The sequence below is a fragment of the Micromys minutus genome (assembly GCF_963924665.1).
Source record: "Micromys minutus genome assembly, chromosome: 8".
Taxonomy (NCBI): domain Eukaryota; kingdom Metazoa; phylum Chordata; class Mammalia; order Rodentia; family Muridae; genus Micromys; species Micromys minutus.
In genome coordinates, this window is record NC_137977.1 from 23,081,426 (window position 1) to 23,108,712 (window position 27,287).

At 43.3% G+C, this 27,287-nt stretch overlaps 2 protein-coding genes across 3 annotated transcripts; one reads left to right on the forward strand and one right to left on the reverse strand.

Annotated features, from left to right (window-relative positions):
- The first annotated feature begins 57 nt into the window (after positions 1–57).
- Positions 58–17,092, forward strand: PAIP2 (poly(A) binding protein interacting protein 2). Of its 2 annotated transcripts, none has more exons than XM_080919723.1 (4): positions 58–188; positions 12,038–12,201; positions 13,981–14,160; positions 16,085–17,092. In XM_080919723.1, the coding sequence occupies exons 2-4, from the start codon at positions 12,064–12,066 to the stop codon at positions 16,139–16,141; spliced, it is 375 nt and encodes a 124-aa protein (XP_080775849.1). In that variant the 5' UTR covers positions 58–188; positions 12,038–12,063; the 3' UTR covers positions 16,142–17,092. The 2 variants fall into 2 exon arrangements, with proteins under 2 accessions (XP_080775849.1, XP_080775850.1); XM_080919724.1 differs by having other exon boundaries at positions 134–271.
- Positions 17,093–19,159: 2,067 nt separating this feature from the next.
- SLC23A1 (solute carrier family 23 member 1) lies at positions 19,160–26,372 on the reverse strand (the record flags this gene model as incomplete). The annotated part of the gene is made up of 14 exons (XM_080919855.1): positions 19,160–19,407; positions 21,026–21,121; positions 21,515–21,658; positions 21,740–21,869; positions 22,087–22,192; positions 22,784–22,931; positions 23,410–23,566; positions 23,744–23,864; positions 23,990–24,171; positions 24,309–24,376; positions 24,494–24,582; positions 25,119–25,276; positions 25,668–25,802; positions 26,337–26,372. 14 exons carry the CDS (start codon positions 26,370–26,372, stop codon positions 19,160–19,162), a joined length of 1,818 nt encoding a protein of 605 aa, XP_080775981.1.
- Between the last annotated feature and the right edge of the window lie 915 nt (positions 26,373–27,287).

Below are 27,287 nucleotides of genomic sequence, written 5' to 3' on the forward strand. Positions count from 1 at the left end.
AAGACAGAATGGGTGGGCGGGGCCGGCGGTGACGGAAGTGAAGTCACTTCCGGGCAGGGGTGTTTGTTTGGACTGGAGAAGGGAGGCGGCGGGCAAAGCGCACGTCGAGCGGGGGAGCGGCGCTGCCTGTGGAGATCCGCGGAGGCCGACAGGATTCGTTGGCTACCGTCCCCGCTGCCGTGCACTGGGTGAGGGGTCCCGTCAGACGGACTGTTGTGAGGGCGTGGCGCCCCAGCGGTCAAGAGGCAGCGCTCGGAGAAGGCCGAAGGGGGTAAAAAGGGCCGCCTAGGCTGTGGGCCTTCAAGCTGGGTTTGACCTCCGTTGTTCCTGGCCCATTTCTGCCGAGTTAGAGGGATGAGCTGGGGCAGGCTACATTTATCTCCGAAATGGCCATCGCTCATTTTTCTCATTTTGTTATGATTTCGATTGCATTCAGCCCTCTATCCGGGTCTTTTGTGGCGCGCGAGTGTTGTCGGGATAGCACTTTCTTGCGTTCCTCAGTCAGTCTTTTTTTTTTTTTTTTTTTTTAAATCCTGTTGGGTACTATTTTCCCTACGCCCCGCTTCCCCCCCCCCCCCTCGCCTCCCCTTGCCACTTGGGCAACAAAGCTCATTGTTTCTACCTACTATGCGCCTGCGCGTCGCCACGCGCAACCCTACTGCTGCGCCTGCGCGTTTCTGCCGAAGCTGGGGTTGGGGGAGAAGGACTGGCAGGCTGGCAGTGTCCCGGGGGAGCACTCTGTAACGGTCGAACAGCTTGTATCTTTTTCAACCTCTTTCATTTCTTCACCATCCCCACCCCTTTATTTTGAGCTTTATCACGTCCTTCAGATAGGGCCGTTGTTTGGGGGCGCTGGGAATACACAAGGCATTAGCTAGATAAATTTAAAAGGCCCATTTTATTTTACGATTGGATACTGGTTTGTTTACCTTTCGTTAATATATGCATATTCACCACCACTACTACCTCAGTGAAAGAAAAGAGTAGGATAGTAGGGTGAGGTTAATTTTTAAAAACGCGTTGCCGCAGCCTGCGGTAATTTTCTAGTATGTACTAAAAGATTTGGTTTTCAGTTTGCTGACAGCCTTTGACTCATATAGTGAACGTTCATTTTGCGTGTGCTGGCTGAGAGTTTATTGTATCAAGGTAGCACGTTATTCACACGTTTCTTAGCAGTTGATAGGTTTTGGTTCACTAAGTAGCGTCTGAAATTACAGAGGTAGGTTGTTTCAACTAGAAAAGTCTATGCCAGGACTTTAATGAGATACAGTTCTTGTTCTGTGACTCTGGTTTGTGATATTGAGAACAGTCTCTTTGTGTTAGTGACCTTAAACAAAGCCATTCTCACAAATATGTGTCGCAAAAATAGGTAACTTTCAAAAACATTATACCCTATTTGTTTCTTTAGGGGATGGGGGGAATGGCGATTCACTATAATGGTTAAAGGCTGTGCATATTGGTCCTTGAGAACTCAAACTGAGGTAGGTAATTTCTGTCCTCTTTGCGACAGAGTAAGTTTATACCAGGTTTTCCCTCCAGTAAACAATAAATCTTATTCAGGTTTGCCACTTTATAACCGTAGGTAGTATTGCCTTCATTTTAGTGGACAAATTATACACTGTCCACTGTTAGCAATTTTCATGGGTATTGTGGAAGATTAAAAGGAGTATTTAAAAACTTTTTGGACTTTCACTTCTTTTTGTAATTTATAAAGTATTTTCACATAGCATTGTGTGAATTGGAACAGGTGTTTTCTTACCTATTTTAAAGTTGAGAAAACAGCTTGACAGATTATTTGGCAAGTGTATGTTATTTAGCAATGTTAGGCATTGTTCTAAGTACTTTTATAGATATTAATTAAACTATGTGTGGTGGCTGGATTCTGTAAAACTCAGCACTTTTGTTGCTGATATAGGGTCTAATGTGGCAAACACCTTGGTTCCAATGCTAAAGAGGCAAAGGCAGATCTGAGTTCAAGGCCAACTATAGCTACATAGTGAGATCCTGGGGTGGGGGGTGTTGGGCACTTGAAATATGGCAGGCTCAACTAAAGGATAAAAAAAATTATAATTAAAATTACTTTAATTGGTATTATTTTACATGGTCAGCTGCCTGAAGGGTTTGAATTAAGTCTGAATTTTAATACCTGGTTGCATAGATTGGTATTTCTGATATAGTTGATCTTTTGATTAAAATGGAGAATGGTGAGCCATCCTTTTACTAAATCGCCTTTATAACATTAGAGATTAGTGTTATTAACATTAGGGTTTTTTTTTTTTTTAAGTTTTATGTATTTGTTTTATGTATATGAATACACTGAGCTGTCTTCAGGCACTCCGGAAGAGGGCACCAGATGTCGTTATAGATGGTTATGAGCCACCATATAGTTGCTGGGAATTGAACTCAGGACCTCTGGAAGAGCAGTCAGTGCTCTTAACCGCTGAGCCATCCCTGCAGCAACATTAAGGTTTTAAATTTTGTTTTGTTGTAGTGCAACAACTAACATCTCCAGCCCTTTGAGGCAAAGTCTTGATAAGTTGACCAGACTGCCTACCTCTCTGCCTACCTCTCTGCTTCCTGAGTAGCTAGGACTTAATAGGGTGTGCCCTAGCCTTTGATTAGGATTTTTCTGTAATTGTTTCACTCCTATTGGTATAAGATCTGATTTTTTTTTTAAACCAACTTTTATTTATTCTTACATGTGAGTACACCACTGTAGCTGTCCTCAGAAACACCAGAAGAGGGCATCAGATCCCATTACAGATGGCTGTGAGCCACCATGTGGTTGCTGGGAATTGAACTCAGGACCTCTGGAAGAGCAGTCAAGTGCTCTTAACCGCTGAGCCATCTCTCCAGCCCCCTAAGATCTGATTTTTAACTTGTACCTTCCTTTAGAAGCTTAATTGTTCTCAATGGTTAACTGAGTTTGATTAGATCAGGTTAATAATCCCAACACTTAGGAAATTGAGGAGGAGAATTACCTCAAGTTAGAAACCATCTCAAAAAAAAAAAAAAAAAAGGTAAGTAAATATACAGGAGGCAGAAGCAGGTGGGTTCTGTGAGTTTAAGACCAAACATAGCAAGTTACAGATGAGCCAGGGAAACATTGTGAGAACCTGTCTGAGTTGTGAACACCAGTGCTGCATTGCTGTAATCCCAGCACTCGGGAGGTAGAAGCAGAAGCATCAGGAGTTCAAGACTGCTCATGACTTACAAGATTCTGTTGGGGGGGGTGGGGGGGAACGAGCTGAAGCTGTGGCTCAGCTGTAAAGAGTAAGTTGCTTAGATTCTGTTCCCAGCATCATTATAGTGGCTCACAACCATTTGTAACTTCAGTTCCAAAGTATGTGTTGCTTCTTCTAACTTCCTCAGGCACTGAGCGCACATGTGATGTACATAAATGCCTATAGGGAAAACACACACGCATAAAAAATCAAATAATCTTTTTTTTAAAGACTTTAGATTGTGTATGTGTGTGCACGTGCGTGCAAGATGGAGATCAGAGGGTAGAGTAGGATCCTGGAACCACAGGTGATAGTTGTAAGCTACCATGTGGATGCTAGGGACTGAAACTATACAAGTGTTCTCAGCTGCTGAACCAGCTCTTCAGCCCTGGGTGCTTAAATTATTACCCATTTTACATGAGAGGAAGGTGAGACTCAGATCAAATAACTTATTACACAGCTAATAAGAATAAAGCAGACTGATAATGATGAAACAGGTTTGTTGTCTTAATCTTTTGACCCAGGCTTATTATATAACCTTGGCTAGCCTGGATCTGCCTTTTGAACACTAGGATCAAAGGCATGCTCCATCTAACATGTCTGCCTACTCCTTGCTTGCTACTTCCACCCCCTTTGCTATATACATAGTATATACTATGTATACATGACCTTTTAAAGATTATATTTTATGTCTATGTATATTTTATCTTCCTCATGACTATGTTGTCTTCATTGTGGCCCATTACAGATGGTTGTGGGTGCTAGGAATTGAACTCAGGACCTGGAAAAGCAGCCGGTGCTTTTAACTTATGAGCCATCTCTCCAGCCCCACCTCCCAACCTTTTAAATTCCAGATTCTCCCATTTCAGTCTCCCCAAAGTGCTAAGGTTACAGGTATGCTTCACTATATTTGACTCTTAGGATGCTCTTGTAATTATCTTGTGTCAAATATTATGACAGAAATTTAATGCATCCCCAAAACTTCTGTGTGGAAAGTAGTAATGAAAATGTTTTTCTCCTGTGAATTTTGTTTTATTTTTGAGACAAGGTCTTATTGCATATCCCAGTCTGGCCTAGAACTTAATATATAGTCTGGGATGGCCTCAAATTCTGGGTTTTTCTACCTCAACCCCTTGAGTGCTAGAATTAGGAATAGGCATCACTGTGCCTGGTAGAATATTTTTTATTTAACACCTGAAGAGACTAGTAGACTAATAAAGAGTGCATGTCCGAGGGGTAACATAGAGTGCACCTAAGGCTAAGGAGTCACAGAAGGAAAATTATTGCCTTTCAAGGCAAATTAATGAAAGAAACAGAAGATAATTGTATTTGAATTTTAATGACAATTCTTAAGAGATGAAAGTAGTGGAGAAAGACACTAAAATCATATTTTAAGTCTTAATAGTACTATAAAAGGACACTGCTGGAAAACAATGTGTGAGGAATTTCAGGTAGGAGCAAAGAGTTCGTAATTGTGATAATGAGCTAAATTGAAGTGGTTGGCTGGCTTCTAAGCAGTATTAATTGAAAAAAAAATAATGAAAGTCTAGTAACATTTGTAAATCTGGGGCTGGAGAGATGGCTCAGTGGTTAAGAGTACTATCTACTCTTCCAGAGGTCCTCCTGAGTTCAATTCCCAGCAACTATATGGTGGGTCACAACCATCTGTAATGGGATCCTATGCCCTCCTCTGGTTTGTCTCAAGAGAGTGACAGTGTACTCATATACATAAAATAAATAAAAGTCTTTATAAAAAGTTGTAAGTCTAAGTTTTAAAACAGTCGTCTTCTCTTCCCCTACCTCATATAACATGGGAATAAGTTCTCTAAATCCCTAGTAAGCCCCCACCCGTTTTGGAGGGGTTGGTTACATTTGTTTTGTGGTCCTGCAAATAAACACTCTAACACTGTGCTGTATTCCCAACCCAGTGGCCCTCCTTTTTTCTTTTTCTTTCTTTTCTTTTTTTTTTTTTAATAAAATTTCAAAATTTATCTTGATAGCTCTTTAATCTTATGCAGACTAGCCTTGAACTCTTGCTATATCTGATCTTCCTGCCTCAGGCTCTTGAGTAGCTGAGATTACAGACATGAGGTATTTACTATGCCTGACTGTACAGTATTCACAAGAGAAAAAAATTAATTTCCTGTAACAGTGAAGCCCAAAATAAATCAATGTATATTATTGACTAGAAACATAAAAATCTGTAATTTTGGCTCGGACTAAAGTTCCTACTTAAATATTGAATACAACCAACATTTTTGAACATGCAGTTGCTTGGAATTGTGTAAGTCCAGGCAATCTTTAGGGGAAAAGAAATACTAAAAATTTAGAAAAAAAAAAAAAAAAACCTTAAAATTTAAGTTAGAACAGGGAGCTGGAGAGAGAACTCTCTGGTAAGAGCACTGGCTGCACTTCCAGAGTGCCCAGGTGTGATTCCTAGAACCACATCATGACTCACAACTATTTATAACTTTAGTTTCAAGAGATCCAATTCCCTCTTCTGCAGGTGCCACACATGTATATGGTGCAGAGATACACACACACACATATGAAAAGAAAATTTTTAAAAATCTACCTTCTAGAAGCCCTGCATCATCTTTTTTTGAAGTCCAGCTTCCTGTGGACTGGGAATGGATCCTGATTGCTGTTGGCAGTAATGATCCAGGCATCTTCTGTAGAAAGTGCTGCTCTTCCCTTGCTCCAAAGTTATATGTGCTGTCAGGATTATGTCTTCAAAGAGGCATGCAGCAAGTGTAGTTTACTGTGGTTCTCTGAGCCTACATATAAATAGAACAACATATACAAATATCAGAGGTGTGTGTGTGTGTGACCCATTTCCTTTTCTATGAGATGTGAATGGCAGTAAACTCGTGTAAATTAAATTAATAGTAAAATTCAAATGTATTAAATTAAGGTAATATAAGAAACAAGGATGAATGTTAAGCATGGTGAAGCTTGTAATACCAGTTACTATGAAGCTGGGGTGAGGGAGCTCTAGTTCACAGGCCTAGACTTAAAGGCCTGAAAATAGATGACTTGTGGTTGAGAGCACTTATTGGTCTTGCAGAGGACCTAAGTTTGGTTCCCAGCAGCTACATGATGGCTTCCAACTATCCTGTCTCCAATTCCAAGGGATCTGAAACCTTTTCTGACTTCCACAGGCTCTAAAAGAGCTAGCAAGGGTTGTAGATCAATGGAAGAGTGCTTACCTAGAATAAATGAGTTTCCAGTTTCATTCCCTAGTACTACACATAAAGAAAAATAAATGGTGAACATTGAACCTAGTAAAATAAAGGTGGTGATATGAACTGTTAAGTAGTCAAAAGTCTGTTTCAAAGATACATACTGGGACATTTGGGAGAACTAGCCCTGCCACTGGTCTGCCCTGAGGTGCAGTCTATAACCCCACCCCAAACCTTTCTCCACCTTGGCCAGGTGGGAAAGGTAGTCCTGCCTCTTGCCAACTGAACCATTGGATTAACTATCTGGGCCAGTGCTGGAGAGCTGGTGGGCTGACCAACTCAGCTAACAACCAGGCCCAGATCCAGGGCTTTGAATTAGGGGATTACATCTACCCCATCTGAACTGCTGGGCTAGTCCTGCAAATCCAAAGCTGCAGGATTTCCACAGAGCAACAAGATATAGTAGTCCCTGTGAAGATTCCAGTATTGGTAGTGTAGCAGAAGCCTGAGGCCTCACACCAGACCACTGACTGGTTACTGTGGACATTTGCAAGTAGACAAACAGGTATATATACTATGCCTCACACCAGTCCACTGACTGGTTACTGTGGACATTTGCAAGTAGACAAACAGGTATATATACTATGCCTCACACCAGACTACTGACTGGTTACTGTGGACATTTGCAAGTAGACAAACAGGTATATATACTATGTGACACACTACAGCTTCTACAAGGTGATTTGTTTTCTCTGTGTTGTTTTGAGGGGGAGGTTGCCACAGCAGAGAACGGATATGGAGATGAGTAGATTGGGGTGCATGATGTGAATTTCACAGAGAATGAAAAAAAAGTTTAAAAAAACAAAATTAAGGGTCTGGAGAGATGACTGCAGTTAAGAGGATATACAGCTCTTGTGGCCACCCCGATTTAGTTTTCAGCATTCATCAGGTGACTCAGTTCCCATGAACTCCAGGTCCAGGTGGTGCAGTGCACTCTTCTTTGTAGGTACCTGCACGTACACTTACACCTAATGAAAATACAAGAAAACATAATATATGCTATCTGGTTGTGGTAACAAAGGCCTATAACATTATTCTGGAGGCTGAGGCAGGAGGATCATGAGATGATGGATAATCTAGGTTATATAAAGAGACTCATTTCTTGATTCCTAACAACAAAAGAACTGAGTACATGCTTAGTAGTACAGAATTTACCTGGTTTGGATTCAGATTCCCTGGGTGTAATCTCTAACACAAATAAAAGGAAAATAGTTTAACCCACAGGAAAGATAACTGAGAAACATCATGGGGGGAATATTTAATGGAATCTAAAAAGGTAAGAAAATTAAATGTTGATTAGGATGGAAACATCAGTCATCAAAAAGTTTTAAAAAGAAGAAAAAACTGGGTGGTGGTTGCAAGCTCCTTTAATCCCCACTACTTGAAAGGCAGAGGCAGTGGATCTCTGAAAGCCAGCCTGGTCTATGTACAGAGTATCTATGTAGGCATGTGTGTCCCTTAAGAAGTAGGGACAGGAAGGATTAGGGGTTCAGGAGCAAAAACAATTTAGAGCAATTTTAATACTTCACAAAAGAAACCTATTACCTGTCACTCTTACCCTTTTTACTCTTACCAGACACTCAAATGCCCTTTTCTTTTTACCCTTAAATTTTGTTTCCAGACAGGGTTTCTTAATGTAGCTCTGGCTGTTCTAGAACTAACTTACTTTGTATTTTGTTGTTGTCGTTCTCTTTTGTTTGGGGGAATTCAAGATAAGATTTTTCTTTGTGGTCCTCAATGTCCTGGGAACTCATTCTGTAAACCAGGCTGGGCTAGAGCTTACAGAGGCCTGCCTGCCTCTACCTCTTGGGTGCTGGGTTTAAAGGTATGGGCCACCCTAGAACCCTATATTTTGTTGGTATTTTAAAAATTTTTTATGTTTGTATGTCTTATGTGTAGGTGGTATTCTGCCTGTGTAAGTATGCCTGTGACACTATTATGTGTGCAGTGTCCAGGAATTCAGAAGAGGGCATCTGGACCTTTGGGACTGGAGTTGTGGTTGTGAGTTGCCCTGTGAGTGCTCAAACTAAAAAGACTCTTCCAGTGCTCTTAGCCACTGAGCCATATGGCCAACCCTGCCCTGGTTTTTGTTTTTAAACAAGATTTTATCAGAATGTGGGGTTTTCTGACTAGCCTAGACTAGCTGACAAGCCCCCAGGGATTCACCACCTCAGTGCTGGCATGACTGCATATGCCATCACGTTCAGCTTTTTATTTGGGTGCTGGGACTGGAGAGTCCTTGTGCTCTCATAACAAGCACCTGGCTAGTTTTTTGGTTTGCTTTTGGGATTTTGTTTATTTTAGTCAGATTTTTGCTGTATAACTATGGTTGATCTGGCACTTGCTATGTAGCCCGGGCTGACTTTGAACTTAGAGTAACCCCTTGACTAAGCTTTCCCAAGTGTAGAAATTATTATCTTGTTAGTTTTGAGAAATGTCTTCCTCAGTAGTCCAGGCTCACCCAAGCTGCTGCTTTACTTGGGCTCTTTCTCTCCAGGATTTGAAGCGTGCAGTACTGTACCTGCTTTATGTATGTCACCACTCTAGAGTGGTGTGGTCTGGGAGGGTGGAGCCAATAATAGAGGCCAACTAAACTCATGCAATAACCAACTTTATTTGGAGCACCAGACAGGCTCAAAACCTTTGAGGGTTGAGAAGGCTCACCTGAGTAAAGTTCTCATGAGTTCTAGCTGTATGCAAACACAAGAACAAGCCACACAGTGCTTAAGTGTTTTTCCAGAAGCGTATAAAGGATAGTTTAAACATTTAATTGAATAACAGCAATAAACAATAATGAATAATCTCAAGTAGATTTACTACCCTACACCTGGGCAGAGCATGAAAATATTTTCCAAGAACATTCCATGTTTTAAAGAAACTTGAGATCATAGACTCTTATTTTCTTGGAGTATGTTCACAAGCACTCAGAATTCTCATAAGATTCCATACCTGGGGCTGGAGAGCTGGCTCAGCAGTTAAGAGCACTGGCTGCTCTTCCAGATGAGCTCAGTTCCCAGCAACCACATGGTGGCTCACAACCATCTGTAATGGGATCTGATACCCACTTCTGGTGTGTTTGAGGGTAGCAATGGTATGCTCAGAGATCCACCAGGCTCTGCCTTCCAAGTGCTCATATTAAAGGTGTGTGCCACCACCTGAATGCTACTCCCTCTTAGTGCTCAATCATTGAGTCTTCCCACTTAGCCCACAAGGGTTTAAGACAGCATCCCATGTGGCCCAGGCCTCAAATTCCCTATGTTGCTGGGAATGATTTTGAAATTTTGATCTTCCTAAATTCTCCAGTGCTGGGATTGATCGTAAGTGTGTGACACCGTGTCTATGTGACATGTTCTCATCTTGGAAGTCTTTGTTGCAGCTTCAAGATCTTGATTCTTTTTAATTTTGCTTTCATTCATGGGATATTTTTATGACAGTCATGTGTACTTTTTTTTTTTAATCCAAGCATGTTTCTCGTATTTTTTTTCAAATGTAGATGTCTTTGTACTTTCTATTCAGTGAACAGTATATTTCATAAGGTTGCCGTAGATCCCCAGCATCTCTTTACATAATCTTTTGGTATATGGAAGTAAATACTTGTAGTTTTTTTTTTTTTTTTTTTTTTTTCTTGAGTCTTACTGTGCCTCCCTGAGTAGCCTGGAGCTGCTGTATAGACCAAACTGGCCTCCAAGTCACAGAAATCCACCTGCCTCTATCTCCTGAGAGCTAGGAGTAAAGGTATGTGCCACTGTGCTGAACTCTTGATTTGGTAAACTTACAGCAAACCTAATCTGTACCTACAAGAAAGCCCACAGCATTATCAGACTGTGTCCCATGCCCTTTGAATTATTAAGCCCCTAACATAATTGTTTTCATTAAAGACATCAGCTGAGTTTCTTTGCCCATTTTTAAATTGGGTTGTCTTCCCCAACCAGCACCACCACCAGACAGGGTTTCTCTGTGTATCCCTGACTGTTCTGAAACACTCTGTAGATCAGGCTGGCCTCTAACTCTGAAATTCACCTAGCTCTGCCTCCCAAGTGCTAGGATTAAAGGCCTATGCCATTTGCCACCGCCATCTGGCACCTTTTTTTGCAATTTCAAATTAACTAGTAAAATAGTAAAGAATCTAAAATTACATGTTTTAATTTTCAGCCTCATATTCAAATCCTCCTGACTCTTGATTTAGAGTGCTGGAATTAAATACTTGTACCACCAACCTGGCTAGCATAATTTTTTTTCTTTACTGGATATATTTTACTTATATTTCAAGTGTTAAGCCTAATTTTTATAGACAATTATGTTACATTAAGTTATTTGCTGGTGAATAGATTGTGAGAAACTATTAAATAAAAGCAAATGACTATTGTCTTTGGAATAAAGGAGCTACTAACATACATTAAGCCTTAATAATTAATACATGTTAGTAAGCTTGCTTAGGTATTAAATATTATAGTTGACACTAATTATAGTGCACATAATACCATCTATAGTCTCAACTAAAGTCAGACAGCTAATATATTTGTCAAACTCTAATTGAGAGAGTACATTGTGTTGACAGTAAACTTAATGATTACTTTCTAGGATGTATCACAGTATACATCACAGTGTTCGAGTGGAGGTCAGAGGACAGCCAGGACAGTCAGAAAAACATAAGAGTCATCAAGATTCCATGAGCTTTTTTGGCCTGAAGTATGTTGTACAGTAATACTTCTCAACTAAATGGAAAACAACCCACTCTGGGAAGTCATCCTCTGATCTCCACATACACGAGCCTGCACTCAAAACAACTTTTTTTTTTTTCCAGGCAGGGTTTCTCTTTGTAGCCCCGTTCTGAAACTCACTCTATAGACCAGGCTAGCTTTAAATTCAGAGATCACAAGTTATTTTTTAGTTTTACATCTGGGACATAACTGAAGTCAAGTTTTAAAAATTTTTCTGGCTGGGCATGGTGGCACATGCCTTTAATACTAAAACTTGGAGGCAGAGGCAGGTGGATCCCTTATATTTAAGGACAGCCTGGTCTACATAGTTCCAGGGCAGTCAGAGCTACATAGTGATATTGTGTCTCAAAAGAAACGAAAAATGTTTTTTAATGTGTGAGTAAAGAAGATGGTTCAGTGGATTAGGGCATTTGCCTATAAACCTTACTGTCTGAGTTTGACTCCCAGATAGTACAAAAAGCACCAACTCTGATAGATTTTTCTACTAGTTTCCATATACGTCCCATGACATGTACATAGGTCTCTCAAACCTAGCATATGTCATACTTTTTCTTTTTGTTGAGACAGGGCCACACTGTATTGTACTAGCTGAGTTCAAACTCAGAGATTTCCATCCTTCTGCTTCTGAGTACTGACAAAAAAAAAAACTTTTTAAACAAGTAGGTGACTCCAGACCTCTGGCTCTCATACATGTTCATGTCCTCACACAAACACTAAAAATGACCTACCTAAAAATACCTCAAACCTAACCCTCAGCTATTTCTTAGTCATTTGGAAAAAAATGTTGTGCCTCTAACACCTTCATAGGTGATAACAAGTGTGCTCATTGAGATTGTATTCTACTTTAAAGGTTAAAAACGACAACAAACACCAACCATGAAAGATCCAAGTCGCAGCAGTACTAGCCCAAGCATCATCAATGACGATGTGATTATTAACGGTCATTCTCATGAAGAGGATAATCCATTTGCAGAGTACATGTGGATGGAAAATGAAGAGGAATTCAACAGACAAGTTAGTTCTGTATACAGACATGTTTCTTTTCATAGTTTCATATCTCAGATAATGTGTTTGGCGCACTGAGCTGTGTTGTGTCTAGTCCTTTAAATGCACTAGGGATTTATGTCTACCACTCCTATTTTATTTGGTTGCTAATTACTGCCAGGCTAAACTGCTCGTTGAAATTACTCAGGCTGCTTGTTTCAAGGTCCCACCCTAAAGATTGATTCAGAAGAATAGGGTGGAGCATGGGAAACTGAAAAGAGCTCCCAGATAGTTTCAATTTGGAAACCACTGTCTCAAACCAGTCACATCTCTATTACAATGCAAATAAAAATTAAAAAAAAAAAAAAAAGGAGACTGGGACAAACCACGGATGTCCTGGTCTGGGGACAAAATTAATCTGCTTTTCACTTAAGAACCTCAATCAGCCTGAAAATTTTGCTACTACCTCTTTTTAGAGAGCTCTGATAAATTGATAGATGTCATCTTTTATTCCGATGTTTCTGCTGTCTACTAGTAGAAAATCTACTATCATTTTCTCATTCCCAATCCTGATCATGGTTTCTACAATCAGTAATTAGCTCAACTTTTCTGCATCCTGTGATGGACATTCTAGAGTCCTGTTTTGGTGAAAGTCAATTGAGGGTGGGGATCTTTTGGGGAGAGAGGTCGTTGTTAGATTAGAAAAGGTTGTTTTGTTTATTTTTAAGCCCTAGCTGACTAGAATTTATTATATAAACTAGGCTGGCCTGGGACAAATGGAGAGCCACTTACCAGTCTCTGCCTCAACCTCCCAAATGCTAGAATTAAAGGCACGAGCCATTAGGACTGGGTTTTAGATGATTTTTACTGTTTATGTATGTGTGTGCAATAGAGGGCATTGGATCACCTAGAACTGCAATTAGAGGCAGTCATGAACTACCCAACCTGGGTGTGGGAACCAGACTTAGATCCTGAGCATGAGCAGCAAGCACTCTTTACCATTGAGCCCTTTCCTCAACCCCTTAGGGGGGTTGGGGAGGGTGGGTGTGTTTCTTTGTTTTGCTTTAAGAGTTGACCATGTCTCCCACATCATACTGAAATCAGTTGAGGAGTTTTGAGCTGGTTTTAATCTCTACCTTTATAGATTTTCTTTAGTCTTTATGGAAGTTGGATTACAGATATTTTAAGGCTTCATGGGTAATTCTGAAATATTTTTCTCGAAGAAATCATTTCATTTTTTTTCTTGCTACTCTCAATGGAAAAAAAAACTGTAGAGACAAGACTTGGAGTAGCCCTAAACAGATGTTGCTAGGTCTTTATGGTAGTTTGGAGATTTATTTTTCCTGTAGTACAGAAGCAAAGAGCAAAGTTTTTAGCCTTAAAATGTTGGTGTTAGATCAAATCCAAGGTTTCCTGCATAGGAACATACTGTATCAGTGAGTTACACTCCCAGCTCTGACAAATAGGGTTATTAAGAGAACATTTGAGAGACAAATTCATCAAACTGTGTCACAGGCTGGCCTGGAACTTGTGGTAGTCATTTTATCTTATTATTCTAGTGCAGAGATGGTAGTTGTAAACCACACAGCCAGGCACATTATGGTTTGATACGGTTCTATTCTGGTCTCACTGTGTAATGTAGCCTTGGCTAGCCTCAAACTTGCTTGCCTGTCTCCTGAGTTCTGGGATTAAAGGCATTAAATTACCATTTAATTTTAAACTACCATTCCTGGCCCTTACATTATGATTTCAAATACTTAGGATATTTAAGCCATATGCTATAATTAATCCCTTTTGTTGTAAATCTAGATAGAAGAGGAGTTGTGGGAAGAAGAATTTATTGAACGCTGTTTCCAAGAAATGCTGGAAGAGGAAGAAGAACATGAATGGTTTATTCCAGCCCGAGATCTCCCACAAACTATGGACCAAATCCAAGACCAGTTTAATGACCTTGTTATCAGTGATGGCTCTTCTCTGGAAGATCTTGTGGTAAAAAGTCATTTCTCATCTTATTTTTAGACCCTACCTCATCTACCATAAGTGGAAAAATCCAGCTGCTCTCTATTTAAGAAGAGTTTTGAATCTCTTGTCCTTTGAATCAGGGGTCTCCCATCTGTCTCATTTGTGATGAGGAGCTAACTTGTTGCTGCTTTCAACCTTGATGTTGCATTAAGCATATTATTGCCCTTGGAATATTTAATTATCTTGGAGTGGTCTAAAAACTAACAGTGTTACCATATGACTTGATTATATAAGAATATCTTAATGAAAGTTTTGGTCTTTAATTTTAACCTTAAAAATTGGTATAAATTTTTTATCTGATAAAATTTCTAAGATCTCCTGATTGAGTTTCTTTGAGATACATTTCCAAGCTCTTGGCAGAAAAAGAATACAAACCTAGGTTCATGTCCTTATTTCTCATCACTGCTAATGTGCTTATAATAAAGTTTTAATCATCACCTTAGGAGTCTTTTACTAAAATTAAAAGACTTTTATTTTGTGCAGTGGGTGGGGAGTTGAAACAGTTTCACCTCTAGTTCCGACCTGGAACTGAGAGCATGGCCCTGACTAGCCTCAAACACGAGCAGTTCTAGTTTTAGATGTTCACCTTTTTAAACAAGAATATTACCTGGTCCTAGGCTCTAGAATTCCCATTTGCTTTCTGTTTATTATGGATTAATTTACTAAGCTGTTGATCATAATGGCCTAAACTTGACATGTTTCCCTGGTCATTTTCACATACTGATTAATATAGCTTGGATTTTGCATAAATATATATAGCTTGGATTTTGCATAAATATATAACATAGAAACTGAATTGTTTCAATTTATTTCTCTAGCTTCCAGAAGATTATATATTCAAGAATTCTGCTTTAAAAAAAAAAATTAAGGCATTTTTTTTTATCTCTTAAGGGTTTTTATTTCAGTATATTACTAAGCTAGTCTGGAAGTATAGATTTATTTCCCCTCTGTAAAGGGAGAATACTTATCTAAGGTATCTAAATTATTGGTCCAGTATGTTATTTAATACTATGTTTTGGTCTTAAAATACATGGCATTGGAATTAAATTCAGGGGGTGTTTGGTTGGTTGAGTTTTGTTTGGCTGCTTGCTTGTTTTAATCCTATCTTCATGTCTACATCTACACCTAGAATCTCTGGGGTTTTGTTTGTTTTTTAAATCAACTCTGGGTGTAGAAGATCTCCAGCTCTTCCTCCTTGACACTGACATGCATGGGAGTGAGGAGTCAGAGGAGTGCAGTACAGGTCTCTAGAGGTCTTAAAGACTTGGGCTGGCGTGGAAATGAAGTCTCAGAGAGGCACATCTGTCCAAGCTTCCATGGGAATTTGGAATAGGGAGAGCTGAAATCTCCAGCTCAGGTCTTCTGTTTTTGTGCAGTTTTCATTTCCTGATACACAGTGCCTCCTATGGGAATCAGAAAACACAGCAGTTGTAGAAAGGTAACCCCCAAGTTTTCAGTGAAAATTGCAAATAAAATTCCCCAGTAGCCAACAATGCCCCCCAGTTAATCAGACTGAGAACAAGTATTTGGAAGTATTTTCAGAACATACCTTATATCATGCTATTTCTTATAGTCTATATGAAGTTAGTGGGTTTCTTGTCACTTATTACTTTAGAAGTTGATATACTAGGATAGAGGCCAGGTGCACCTTCAATCCCAGTTCTTGGGAGGCACACAAGCTGGTGGATCTCCATGGGTTTGAGGCCAGCCAGATGACACTCTTTTTCTGCCATGAGTTTAGTGTTAGGCAGAACCTTTAGTCTGGGAGCTAATTTTCATGTAAAGGTCTAGGCTGGATAGTTCTGAGAATTCACAGTCATCTGTAATGAGCTTTTCTTTTTCTTTTTTCTTTTTTTTTTTTTTTTTTTCTCTTTTAATGTATTATTTCCAGGTCAAGAGCAACCTGAATCCCAATGCGAAGGAGTTTGTTCCTGGGGTGAAGTACTGAGGTGTCTGAGCAGCTGGCCGCTTTCGGTGGATGTAGCACAGTGTCCACACTGGGAAGGCAGTGTTAGAAGACTCATTGTAAAAGCTCTCTCCTCACTGTGTTACACTTACGCATTGCCAAAGTTTTTGTTAGTCCTGCATGCTTAATAAAAGTGCTGAGACTGTTACTAAGTAAGGAGCTGTCACACAGTTACTGAAAGTAGAATTGGCCAGCATGGCTTAATGTAAAGACAGCAACGGAAGAAGCACCAGTTAACTGTGACAAAGAACCAAATTAAATCACCTCCAAATCTCATTGAATTGTCTGTCTTTGAGGTCCCTTAGGATTAGTTGACAATGTCTATACTTTGTAAAAAAAAAAAAAAAAAAAAAAAACACACACACACACACACACAAAAATAAGTTAAGTTTAAATTAGGTTCTAATTGTTAAACAGATTTCTCTGTTGCATTTGTCCAAAAATTTTCTGAAGAAAATCTGTTAACTTTTGAAGTAATTTCACAAGAATGTCTTTGGAGGTTACAAAGTGACGGTCAGATAGGAGCTAGTCCATTGCTTTCGCCTGGTGTATTATCATGTTAGGAATGCTGAGTTCTAGTGTTAAGCTCGAGGAAATAAAGTTTGAGGTTCATCTTTTGAAGACTGATTGCATCATAGCCATCCACGTGTGAAGTCTAACCCAGGACCCACACCAGCCCATAATCCAACTGAAGCACTCGAAAGACGGTAGCATGACTTTGGTGCTCTTCCTTGCTTTGTTAACCGTCATGACTAAGTCTGCAGCACAAGTTTTCTTTTAACAAAGCTAGAACAGTTTTGGCTTCTTAAACTTCATATTTGAGTAGGTTAAGCTGCCATACGTGTTCAGTGTGAATAGTGTTTAAGTTGAAAATATTGTAAAAAAAATATATTTTTTCAAAAATATTTAAAAAATAAATGATAGTAGAACTGAGCTGGTGCTTGTGTTATTGGCGCAGACTGCAGACTCCATCGTTGCTCGCCTAGTGGTCAGCTCAGCCCTGTGCATTAGAGGTGTGCTGAGAGGAGGATGTGCTCCAGTGCACTGTAGCCATGAGGTGTCTGTCCAGTGTTTGACTTGTCCTTGCCCAAGACTGTTGTGTGCAGTCTTAGACAGCCATGGTACAAAACTATGGGCTGGGGATATCTTGTTAGTGGCAGAGCACTTGCTTAGTATGTCAGCAGATTAGATTTTTCTTAATATTATAGCACTGAAGACAAACAGACCATGTAGTCATTTATTGTATTTGGGGTGGTATTTTGTTACATAGCCAAGGCCAGCTTTGAACTTAGGGTCCTCTTTCCTCACATTTCTGGGTACTGGGGTTACCTTGCTCTTTTGTATGGTTGTTTCTGGCTCATTCTTTCTGAAAAGCTTTAATGTATTTTTCTTATTTGGTTTTTGTTTATGGTGGTAGAGGTTGAACTTAGGAGCTATTTTATGTACACCAACCAAAGTTCACTGGTTGTCTACATCCAGTGAGGGTCTTTGTTTTGTTTTGTTTTTCCAAGACAGGATTTTTCTCTGTACTTCTGACTGTCCTGGAACTATACCAGGCTGGCCCTGACTGTCTGCCTCTGCTGGGATGGTGCCACCATGCGCAGCTAATGAGTCTCTTTTAACTTTATGAAAAGTTACCTTAAACTAATAAAGAGACAGGGGTTTTCATTTTTTTTTCTCTCTTTTTTTTAAATTAGATGAGTGATTATTGTCAGCAGATACGTGTGTCTGTCTGTCTGTGTATCACTTTGAAGCCTGGTAACCAGAGAGGCCAGAACAGGACACCAGAGCCCCTAGGATTGGAGTTAACAATTGTGAGCTGCCATCTAGTTGCTGGGAATTGAACCACTGGAAGAGTAGCCTCCTGTTGGTTTTTTATTTAATTTGGTTTGGTTTGGGTTTTTGAAACAAGGTCTCCATAGCACTGACTGTCCTGGAGCTCACTGTAGGGCAGGCTGGCTCCACTTCACAGAGATCTGCCTGCCTCTGCCTCCCAAGTTCTGGAATTAGATAAATGTGTGCCACTACACCTGGCATAAGAAACTGGAAAAGACAGGCACACTTGACACCTGTTTGGGGAGGGGGGTGGGCATAACACATTGGTCCCTTTGTTCTAACTGCTCAGAACCAAATGGACAAGGGGTACCACCCCAGCTTCAGTCTCATGTCTCCCTCCTGATTCCTTATAGAGGCATTATATGGTTAATAAAATGGTTAACCACTCATAACTTTCACTGGACTGTTTCCTGTTTGAGGGGGAAATACTTGAATTAACTAGATCCAGGTGTCTGCATTCCAGGCAAAATTAGGATTCAGAACTGCCCAAATGTTTTGAAGCTCTAAAGAGATGATTATCCCCTTACAGGCTTGTATTAACAGATTTCTGTTAACTGAATTGTAAGTGATTTTAATTATATGACTACTAACATTGAAACAAAACAGCATGTGGAAGGATCTCTCCTGTTTACGTTACTGCTGGTGTTTCCAACCTTTCCGATAATACTTGGGTGTGGTGGTGATAATGCACACCTGTAAATTCCTGCGCTTGAAAGGCTGGAAAGATAGCTTGGTGGGTAAGAGCACTTGTTGCTCTGGCAGAGGACCCAGGTTTGATTGTCTAGTACCCACGTAGTGGGTCATAACCATAGCATCCAGAGGGTCCTGTGCTTGCTTCTGACCTCTGTGGGCACCAGACAAGCACATGATGTGCACTAGTGAACATAAAGTACATCCCTTTACTTTGAGAAGGATCATGCTGACTAACACCATTGGTGGCTAACAGTTGGAAATTTCTATTCTCACTATAAAAACAGGGCTAAGGAATTCTACCCAGATCCACATAGGACTTTTTCCCCAGCCTAATTTCCCCTTGAAGAAACTTGTAACAGATTACAGAAATAAAAGTAGTTTTTTTTTTTTTCTTCTTGTTTAAACAGAAGTTTGATTATTCAGCCTCCCACAAGAAACATAACATATCCTACCTTTTTCATGGAGGTAGTTTCAGACCTTGGTACACACAGACCCAGTTTCTATATTGTCTTTAGTATCTTCTAGAACTGGAGGCTGAATTTCTGTCTTTTTAGAAAATCCTCGGAAGACTGGGCAGATGGGGACGTATCTGAAAAAGGTGATCCTTTTTACCATGCTCATCCCAAAGGGGAAATCGTAGCTCTTGAGGCTGGCTAACGTCTCACTGTTGGCATGGGCTCCAGCTTTCCACTGTATCAGGCCTCTTTCCTCTGGGCTCCCTGCAAGAGGACAGTGAGGTTATCTGGGAGGGTAACAACCTTCTACTATCTCCCCTGCACAGAACCAGTCCTAAGGCATGTTTCTAAAGTCAGGTATGAGTTTGCATGGTCAGAATGGAGCCCAAGGTGGATGCCTTCCTTGCCAGAGCTCTGAGAAACCTTAGATTAATACTGTTTAACTACAGCATCAAGTCCTGTGATAATTTCATTATTTCTGAACATCCCACCCCCAGCCATGTGCCCGTGATAAGCACAAAAATTTTAAGGTGAAGAGAAGCTAAGTCATTTTAATTTTACAGTGTCTGACTATGGGGCTAGTGTGTGGTTGGGTCATGGAACCCAGATAGTGTCCAGGTTGTACCGTGGAGTAAGGACATATTTAAATTTTTATCACGTTTACTGTAGAACCGTGAGATTGAGGAGGTCTTAAGATAAACACAGGAAGTAGGTTCTCTTCCTCCACTGTGTAGGCCTTGGGCATTGAATTCCGATCAGGTTCATCAAGTTTCCTACTGAGTCATCCCACCAGCCCAAGGACATAGACCTTGAAATACTTTATCAGTATTAGGATTCACTATTATGGTTCTACATTTGGGACACAAACCATTTTATAGTAGGAATGAAAGCCAAGCTAAGCAAGAAACCTTTGATGGGGCAGGTTCTCAGAAGGGCTGGAGCTGACAAAGACTGAAATAATTCACCTCGCAGGAAGAGTGAGTACAGCCAGAGCTAAGAGTAGCCCGAAGTGCGGCAGCTAAATGAGCTCAGCAAGGGGGGCAGTAAGAGAGGCTGCCTGAAGATGTTCAAACAGGACGAGGAATCAGATGGCCAGAGTGGAAAGGGAAAAGAGCTATTGGCATGTGGTCCCAATATCCCACATAAAAGCTTTCCTAGCCCAGAGCACCCTCTTGCTAACAGGCTCCTAGGAGGGAGCTGGCTTGCCTACAATGACCCCAGCCTACATACTGCAATTTGCTATCTACACCCAGTTTTGCTTCCCTTTTTTGGCCAGGATTTTGATAACCAACCATTCTGCAAATCCTCCTCAGTTTGATTCAGGGCTAAGCTAGTAAATTCCACCAGCTTGTCCTAAATTGCATTTGACTCTTCTCTGAGGTATGAGGCAGGTATAATGTCAACACTGAGCAGATAAAAACAAGAGAACGAGAAGTTAAAACCTATCAGTTTTTAAAATATATTTACTGGGCATATGCATACTGGACTGTCACATTTCCACAATCCTTGCAAAAAAAATCAAACTTGGGCATCCACGTTCATTTTGGGGGCTCTGCTATTTGTGCAGCAGGCTGCTACCATTCTTGATTTCTTCCCACAAACCAGTGCTGAGTTTTTACCTGTCGAGCTCTGAGGTGTTCTCAGCCTGGTGGTACTGAGATGTTGGTGACGAGGACTACCAAACCCAAAAAGAGCTCTCTTGATCTCACCCTGTTCAAGACTCTAGGTGATATGTTGTGCCTCAGTCTCTCCAGCCCGCCAACACTACCAGCCCATTTCTTCTGTGCACTGGCCCACACGGCATCAGACCTGGCCACATCTTAGGAACCAAACCACGATGAGAGTGTAGCCTGTGCTTCCCCTCCCGGAACTGACCCAGTACCTGGCACTGTGTTGTCCAGTATGAAAGCAAGGCAGCCACCAACAAACATCTCTGTGGTGAGCAGCACAGTTAGGATCTGGTCCAGTTCAGGAACGCCTGTGGGATAAGTAAAGGGCCAGTGGCTAGTGGCCTTTTCTGGAAAGCAGAGCTCAGGGGGTTTCCCACCTGTGTGGTCCACTGACTATAAACTGATAGCCATGGACTATTCCAACGCCTGACCTCCAAGCCTATCTGTAGCCTCTCCCATCTGTGGGGAGAAACTTCCTACAGCTGCTAGTTGTTGACTTAGGGCTCTGTGAATTCATGTTCTTCTGGAAAAAGGTAATAATAGAATCTCGTGGAACTATTAGGAAAATTAAATGAGCACATTTTAAAAACTCAATCGCTAGCCTCTTGCTTAGAATCCCAGCCTCATTGCTGGTGCTAGGGAAGTGCTGTGTCAGTGGAGTGGCTCCCAACCCACTCTGGAGAAAGCAGAACAAAAGGTACCTGTGTTGATAGCACCTGGGTTGGAATCCAAGTAGTTGGGTAGTGTGAGGCCAAAGAACATGGAGAATCCCAATACAAAGAGGTTTCGGGAGGAGTTCATGTCTACAAACTGCAGATTGGACAGTCCCACAGCGGTGATCATACCTGCCACAGCAGAACTGCTAGAGGCTCAGCCTGGCTAGACCGGGTCCTGCCACTCTCCCTGGGAAGGCATCAGACACTCACCAAAAAGGGTGCAGAACATTCCTCCCAGGATGGGGTCTGGCAGTGAGGCGAAGAGAGCTGTGAATTTGCCAATGGCACCCAGGATTAGCATGATACCTGCACCATACTGCACGACTCTTCGGCTGCCCACCTGCAGGAAGCCAGGGGCTGGCTAGGCCAGGAGGCAGGGCTAGTTCCAGGGGGCAGGGTATTAGGCATATAAACGGACTCCAGCATTAGGAGGGGGTAGGATCAAGGTGGGATGCTCTCAAAGGCTGAATGGGGCCAGGCCAAAGCCAAGATGGCTTGGAACAGGGCCTGCAACACATGAACAGGACTGTGCTGTTCTGACAAGTGGTGTGTGGCACCTTGGTAATCCCTAGGACCCCAATGTTGGGGCTGGAGGATGTGGACCCGTTGCCTGTGCCCAGCAGCCCAGCGATAATGCAGCAGATGCCTTCAGTAAAAATTCCCCTGTAAAGAAAGGGTGAGTGGGTGTTGGCCCCGCCCCTTCAGTCTACCATCACCTTGGTCACTACTGAGGCTGTGCAGGTTGCTACCATGTAGCAACTGGAAGCCCAGTGTAAGTCCAGCACTCAGTGCTCCAGTGCCGGACAATTCCGAACTTCATGAAGATGATGAGGATCCCAACCTCACAACGTGGTTACCCATCGAATAAGAACGCACATGAGGGCTGCAGAGATGGTTCAGTGGTTAGAGCACTGACTGCTCTTACAATTCCCAGCACCCACATGGTGGCTCACAACCATCTGTAACGAGATCTGATGCCCTATTCTGGTGTGTCTGAAGACAGCTACATGGAGTTATATAAATAAATAAGTCTTTTTTTAAAAATGCGCATGAAGTAAGTGCACAGATAGTTGTCGATAACTCGTTCCCTGGGACTGACATTCTCAGCGGTTCCCAGCATTTACAGAACGAGTAATCCCCATTCCATACTCCACATGAGAGTACTTTCATGCCTAAGCCTAATAGTGTTCCCAGTCCTGTCCCTACACTTGCTGTTATGGTGGCTCCTTGGGACAGACATTGAGGTGGGCATACCTGTTGATAGCATGGACAGGAGGGGGTGGTGCTCCCGCCAGCCGGGCACAGGCATAGTAATCACCGATGGACTCGATGATGCCCGCCAGCGTGGCGCTGAACATCCCCAGAACTGCAGCCACCGTCACTGTGGGGAGGCCCCACTGACCTGGGTTGGAAGAAACATGATAGGTTCTTGAGGAGGTTGTGGTGGCTTAGGAATAATAGATGGGGGTTATTTGTAGGTGTCGGGGGGGGGGGTGCTGGAGAAATGTCTCAGCAATTGAGAACACTAGCTGAGCTTCCAGATGGTCCTGAGTTCAATTCCCAGTAACCACATGCTAGCTTACGACTATCTATAAAGGAATCTGATGCCCTCTTCTGGTGTGTAGGTGTACACGCAGACAGAGCGCTCCTACATTAAAAAACAATATATAAATAAATTCTAAAAAGAGAAAAAGGGAGAGGAGCTGGTGGGGGGGGGGTCTTACTGTTACAGCGGTCCAGAATAAAATCTGGAAGTAAACCACCACTCAAGAGGCGTCCACAAACAGGGCTAATGCTGCGTTGTCAGCTGAACCTAGAGTCACCAGATGTTTCACAGGAATTTCAGTTGGAAGCAGGAGGGACCAAGCAGGCTTGCTTACATGGGTAGGGGATTCGGATCCAGGGAGAGAGAGCCATGATGTTCCCTCGGGCATCAGTTCGAGCCTGGAAGCCGTAGACTGTGGGATCTGCGGGCAGCATGTCCGTCAGGGTCAGCACATAGCAGAGCAGCCACACGGTCATGATGGCCAGCACAATCTGGAGCAGTGGAGGTGACAGGGTGCTGCAGGCACTGGAGACCTTGGTGCAGACTCGCCTGCTTCTGTGTCAGCCCCAGTGCCCTGGCTGACTCCTAGCCGCTGGCGGGAACCCCAGCCCTTGCCCCTTCCCTGGCTCAGGTCTTGCCCCTTTTCGCAACACCTGCGAGCTCCTCACCGGAAACATCTTAAAGATCTGGACCCGGAAGAGAGTAAGACCCTTGCCCCATCGGTAAACAGGCAACAGGAAGGTGAGGTTGCGTAGATACTGGGAGAACAGGATGATCAGTAGAATGGAGCTGGAGGCAGAGATACAAGAAGGAAATAGCTGGTGGGCCAGGTTGGAAACAGACGAGAGGGCAGGAATGAAGGGGGTGTGGGGTAGGGTCTTGAATTGGACAGAAATTGTCCTTTGCCTGCTCACCAAGCTGAAATGCCCCAGTGGGAGCCAGCTCGGTCACCAGCAGCTTGGAAAACAGAGAGACCGATAAGGGAGACAGTGGGGGTGACCGTAAGAGGCCCAATGTAGCTGAGCAGGGCCCCAGGCAGCCCCATCAGGCCAATCACTACCTCCACCAAACTGGACACGATGATTGCACCCTGGACCTAAAAAGACAAAATAAGCTATAGTCACTTTGACCTGGCCATTATCAAAATGTGAGTTCCTCAGCCACCTCCTTGAACTCAGCTCAGCAGTGGCCTGCCCATCTACCCCTTCCTTCAAACCCAGTCCCTTTACCCACCTCCCGAATCCGAGGATGCCAGATATGAGAGGTGTTCAGGGGCATACTCCAGTTGCCGTAGATCTCGTCTGAGGGCAGAGAGAGAGAGAACACACTGCCTTGAACACACCCTGGTGCCTAGACTCTGGGAAGCTGCCTAGACCTCCAGACCTCTCCTCCAGTGCAGCCGCCAAAACTGAACCCACCTTCTGGAGGACACTTCCACCTCTCCAAGGCCAGGATAGACTTGGCTGGAACCAGAAACGCAAAGGCACTGGCCTGGAACAGCGGCAGTCTGGAAGGCGACACACATCAGCAGCGGTGGAGTGGGTTGAGAAGGAATAGAAAAGTAGGGTTAGATGAAGGGACAGAGAGAAAGGGAAGTTCCTGAGCCCCTCCATGGATGTCCGCCTTGACATTTCCAGAGCATCTCCAGTTCAAGCTTGGCACCTTTGCCTCCACCTCAGTACCCAGCAGAGCCATGTGCTCAAAAGCAGACTGCTCTGCTCTATTCTGAGTCTGACGGCATCCACCACCACTGAGCCAACCAGACTCGAATTGTTATCCGAGACTAGGAATCCCCCCAGGTCCACGTGTGGATGCTGAAAGCCTGCTCACAGGAATGTGCAGTGGGGCAGGGAAACAGTACTCCTAAACTCTTGGAAAAGAGTGAGAGGAGAGGACCTCTTACATCTCAGGCCTCCTGGGAGCCCAGTTACCTAGCGCTAAGGTTAGCCAAGTTGACAGGGCAGCAGACAGGGAACTGTCTCAGACCAAGCATGCAAGCGCATGTCTGTGCGCATGCTTATGAGCTGGGGAAGGACAGCTCACCTGATGCCCACTGTGGTCTGGATGAGAGTGGTGATACCCACGCAGGTGAAGATAGTACCAATGAGCTGACTGACCATGTGCTGGTCACGACCCACACACAGCGCCTCAGCCAGGAGGAAGGGCACAGCGATGGTACCACTGAAGCACGTCAGGTAATGCTGGAGTGAGAGACAGTCGAGAAGTGGCCCCACAGCAACTCTCATGGAAATAGGCACCCCAAGTCTGTGTCCTGAACCGGGACCATACTGACAGGGTGCTTACTTACAATGACATTACGCACCACACCCCATAAGGGATTCCCAGAGAGCTGCTCCCCATCACTCAGAAGCCCAGTCTCCCCCAGGTTATTCCTACGGTTCTGTAGATACTCTTCCTGTCTGTCATAGGCTACCCACAATCCTCCCAGGCCACTTAATCTTTTTTGGCACAGCTGTTCAGTGACAGTCATTGTGCTGACCTTGTCTCCAGCCTGAAATGACCTTGCTGACCAGAGGCTGTTTGGGACACCAGGGACGTATGTAGAGTTGGGGAGGCCTTGAGAAAACCCACCTGGAAACCCAACAGGATGCACAGGTACCATGGTGGCACATCCTCAATCTTGTACAACATGTCAAACTTGGGCTCGGTGGGCAAAGATGCCTGCTGGTCCCTGGTGGAAGTCCTTGCTGAATCCAGGAACTCATTCTGTGCCGGACAAGAGGGAGCCTCAGCTCAGGACAGAGCCTGCGCTGACCGGACTAAGGGAGCCACCCTCCCCAGCTGGTTCTCAGTGGTCCTTCCTACTTCCCACAGTCTGCTGCAGGGATGCAAGCAGCTTCCTGGCTTCCAGAGCCCGTAACCCTCAGGCTTTCTAGAGAGGCCCCTAAGTCAAAAGCCTGGAAGGTATCAGACCAAAATGGGACCAGACTGGGCAGATCCAGACTGTGAAAAAACCTCTTCCTGTCCCACCTCTACCTCTCAGAGGTCCTTGAGGTGCCACAGGGAGAGGAGGCCCAACCCCTACTGACCCCTAAGCCCAAGTCAGCCAGCCCCTAAGCCTAAGGCTCCTTTATCCCTCCCCCACCCCATTTCCCAAGTGCCACTTGCAGCACGGGACTGTCACTTTTTGTCAAGTGCATTAGCAATGTTGTCTCTGCCTTCCCAGAAAGGCCAGCACAGGCCCAGCCCCCACCTGCCATGTCTCTGACCCAATTCCCAGCTCCTCTATTCCCACAGCACCTGCTTTGGGCTCCCGGGGTCCTCCTGAGCTTTCATCTCGGAGACACAGGTTTGAGAAATCTCTGAGGAGGAAAGAAGGCTTTACCAAGGCCAAGGAGGACTTTACTCTACTCATCAGACATTGTCCAAAGTCAATCTGTAACCAGGTCCATAGCTCCAGATTGCGAAAGGGGACCGGGCAGAGGTAAGGTATTAACTCTGGCTCTGGTGGTAAAGGCCACCCAAGCAAGGGGCACATTTACCTGCTGAGTATTCTCTATTCTACCCGCATCCAAGCCTGGCACAAAGCCTGTTCTTGTTTCCCTAGGGAGGGCCAGAGTCTACAGGGTGAAGAGGGGACAATCTGGGAATGACATGCGAGGAGAGGGAGAGGACGTGACTCACACCAGTTCTCAAAACCCCCTACATTTATTAATGGAAGTTTATCTTATCACTATCACTGTTCTTCTTCGGGGACAGGATCAAATGCCATTACCTGTATTTGTATACGCAGTGTCACATGTACCCTCTGGGGTTGCTCGTGTTAACTCTTTCACTGCAGAAAGAAAAAGACTTTAGTGATGATATGGCTGAGCTCAGACAGGAAGTGAGGTTCAGAAAGCCAAGGTTAAATTCAGGTTGGTTTTGGTGCCGCCCCCATCATCCTTCACCACATAGGATTCCTGAGGCATCCGCAGACAGGATGTGCTCCCTAGTGCTGTGTCAGGGTGAGCATATTAGACAGGATGGACTACTCAGTTTGGGGGACCCTGTGAAAATGAGAATTCGTTGCAAAAATATTAAGAATTGTGTTGTGTCTAGTGGCTAATGCCTGTTATCCCCGTACTCAGGAGGCTGAGGCAGGCAGATCCCAGTGAGTTCAAACCCAGCCTGGCCTACATAATGATTTCCATCTAGGCCAGCCCGGACCATACACTTAAAAAGAATACCCTTGGGCTGGAGAGATGGCTC

Coding starts and splice junctions, on each gene's coding strand:
- PAIP2 (XM_080919723.1), top strand. CDS start 12,064: ATGAAAGATCCAAGTCGCAGCAGTACTAGCCCAAGCATCATCAATGAC. Junction 12,202..13,980: donor AAGAGGAATTCAACAGACAA/GTTAGTTCTGTA, acceptor TTGTAAATCTAG/ATAGAAGAGGAGTTGTGGGA. Junction 14,161..16,084: donor CTTCTCTGGAAGATCTTGTG/GTAAAAAGTCAT, acceptor TATTATTTCCAG/GTCAAGAGCAACCTGAATCC.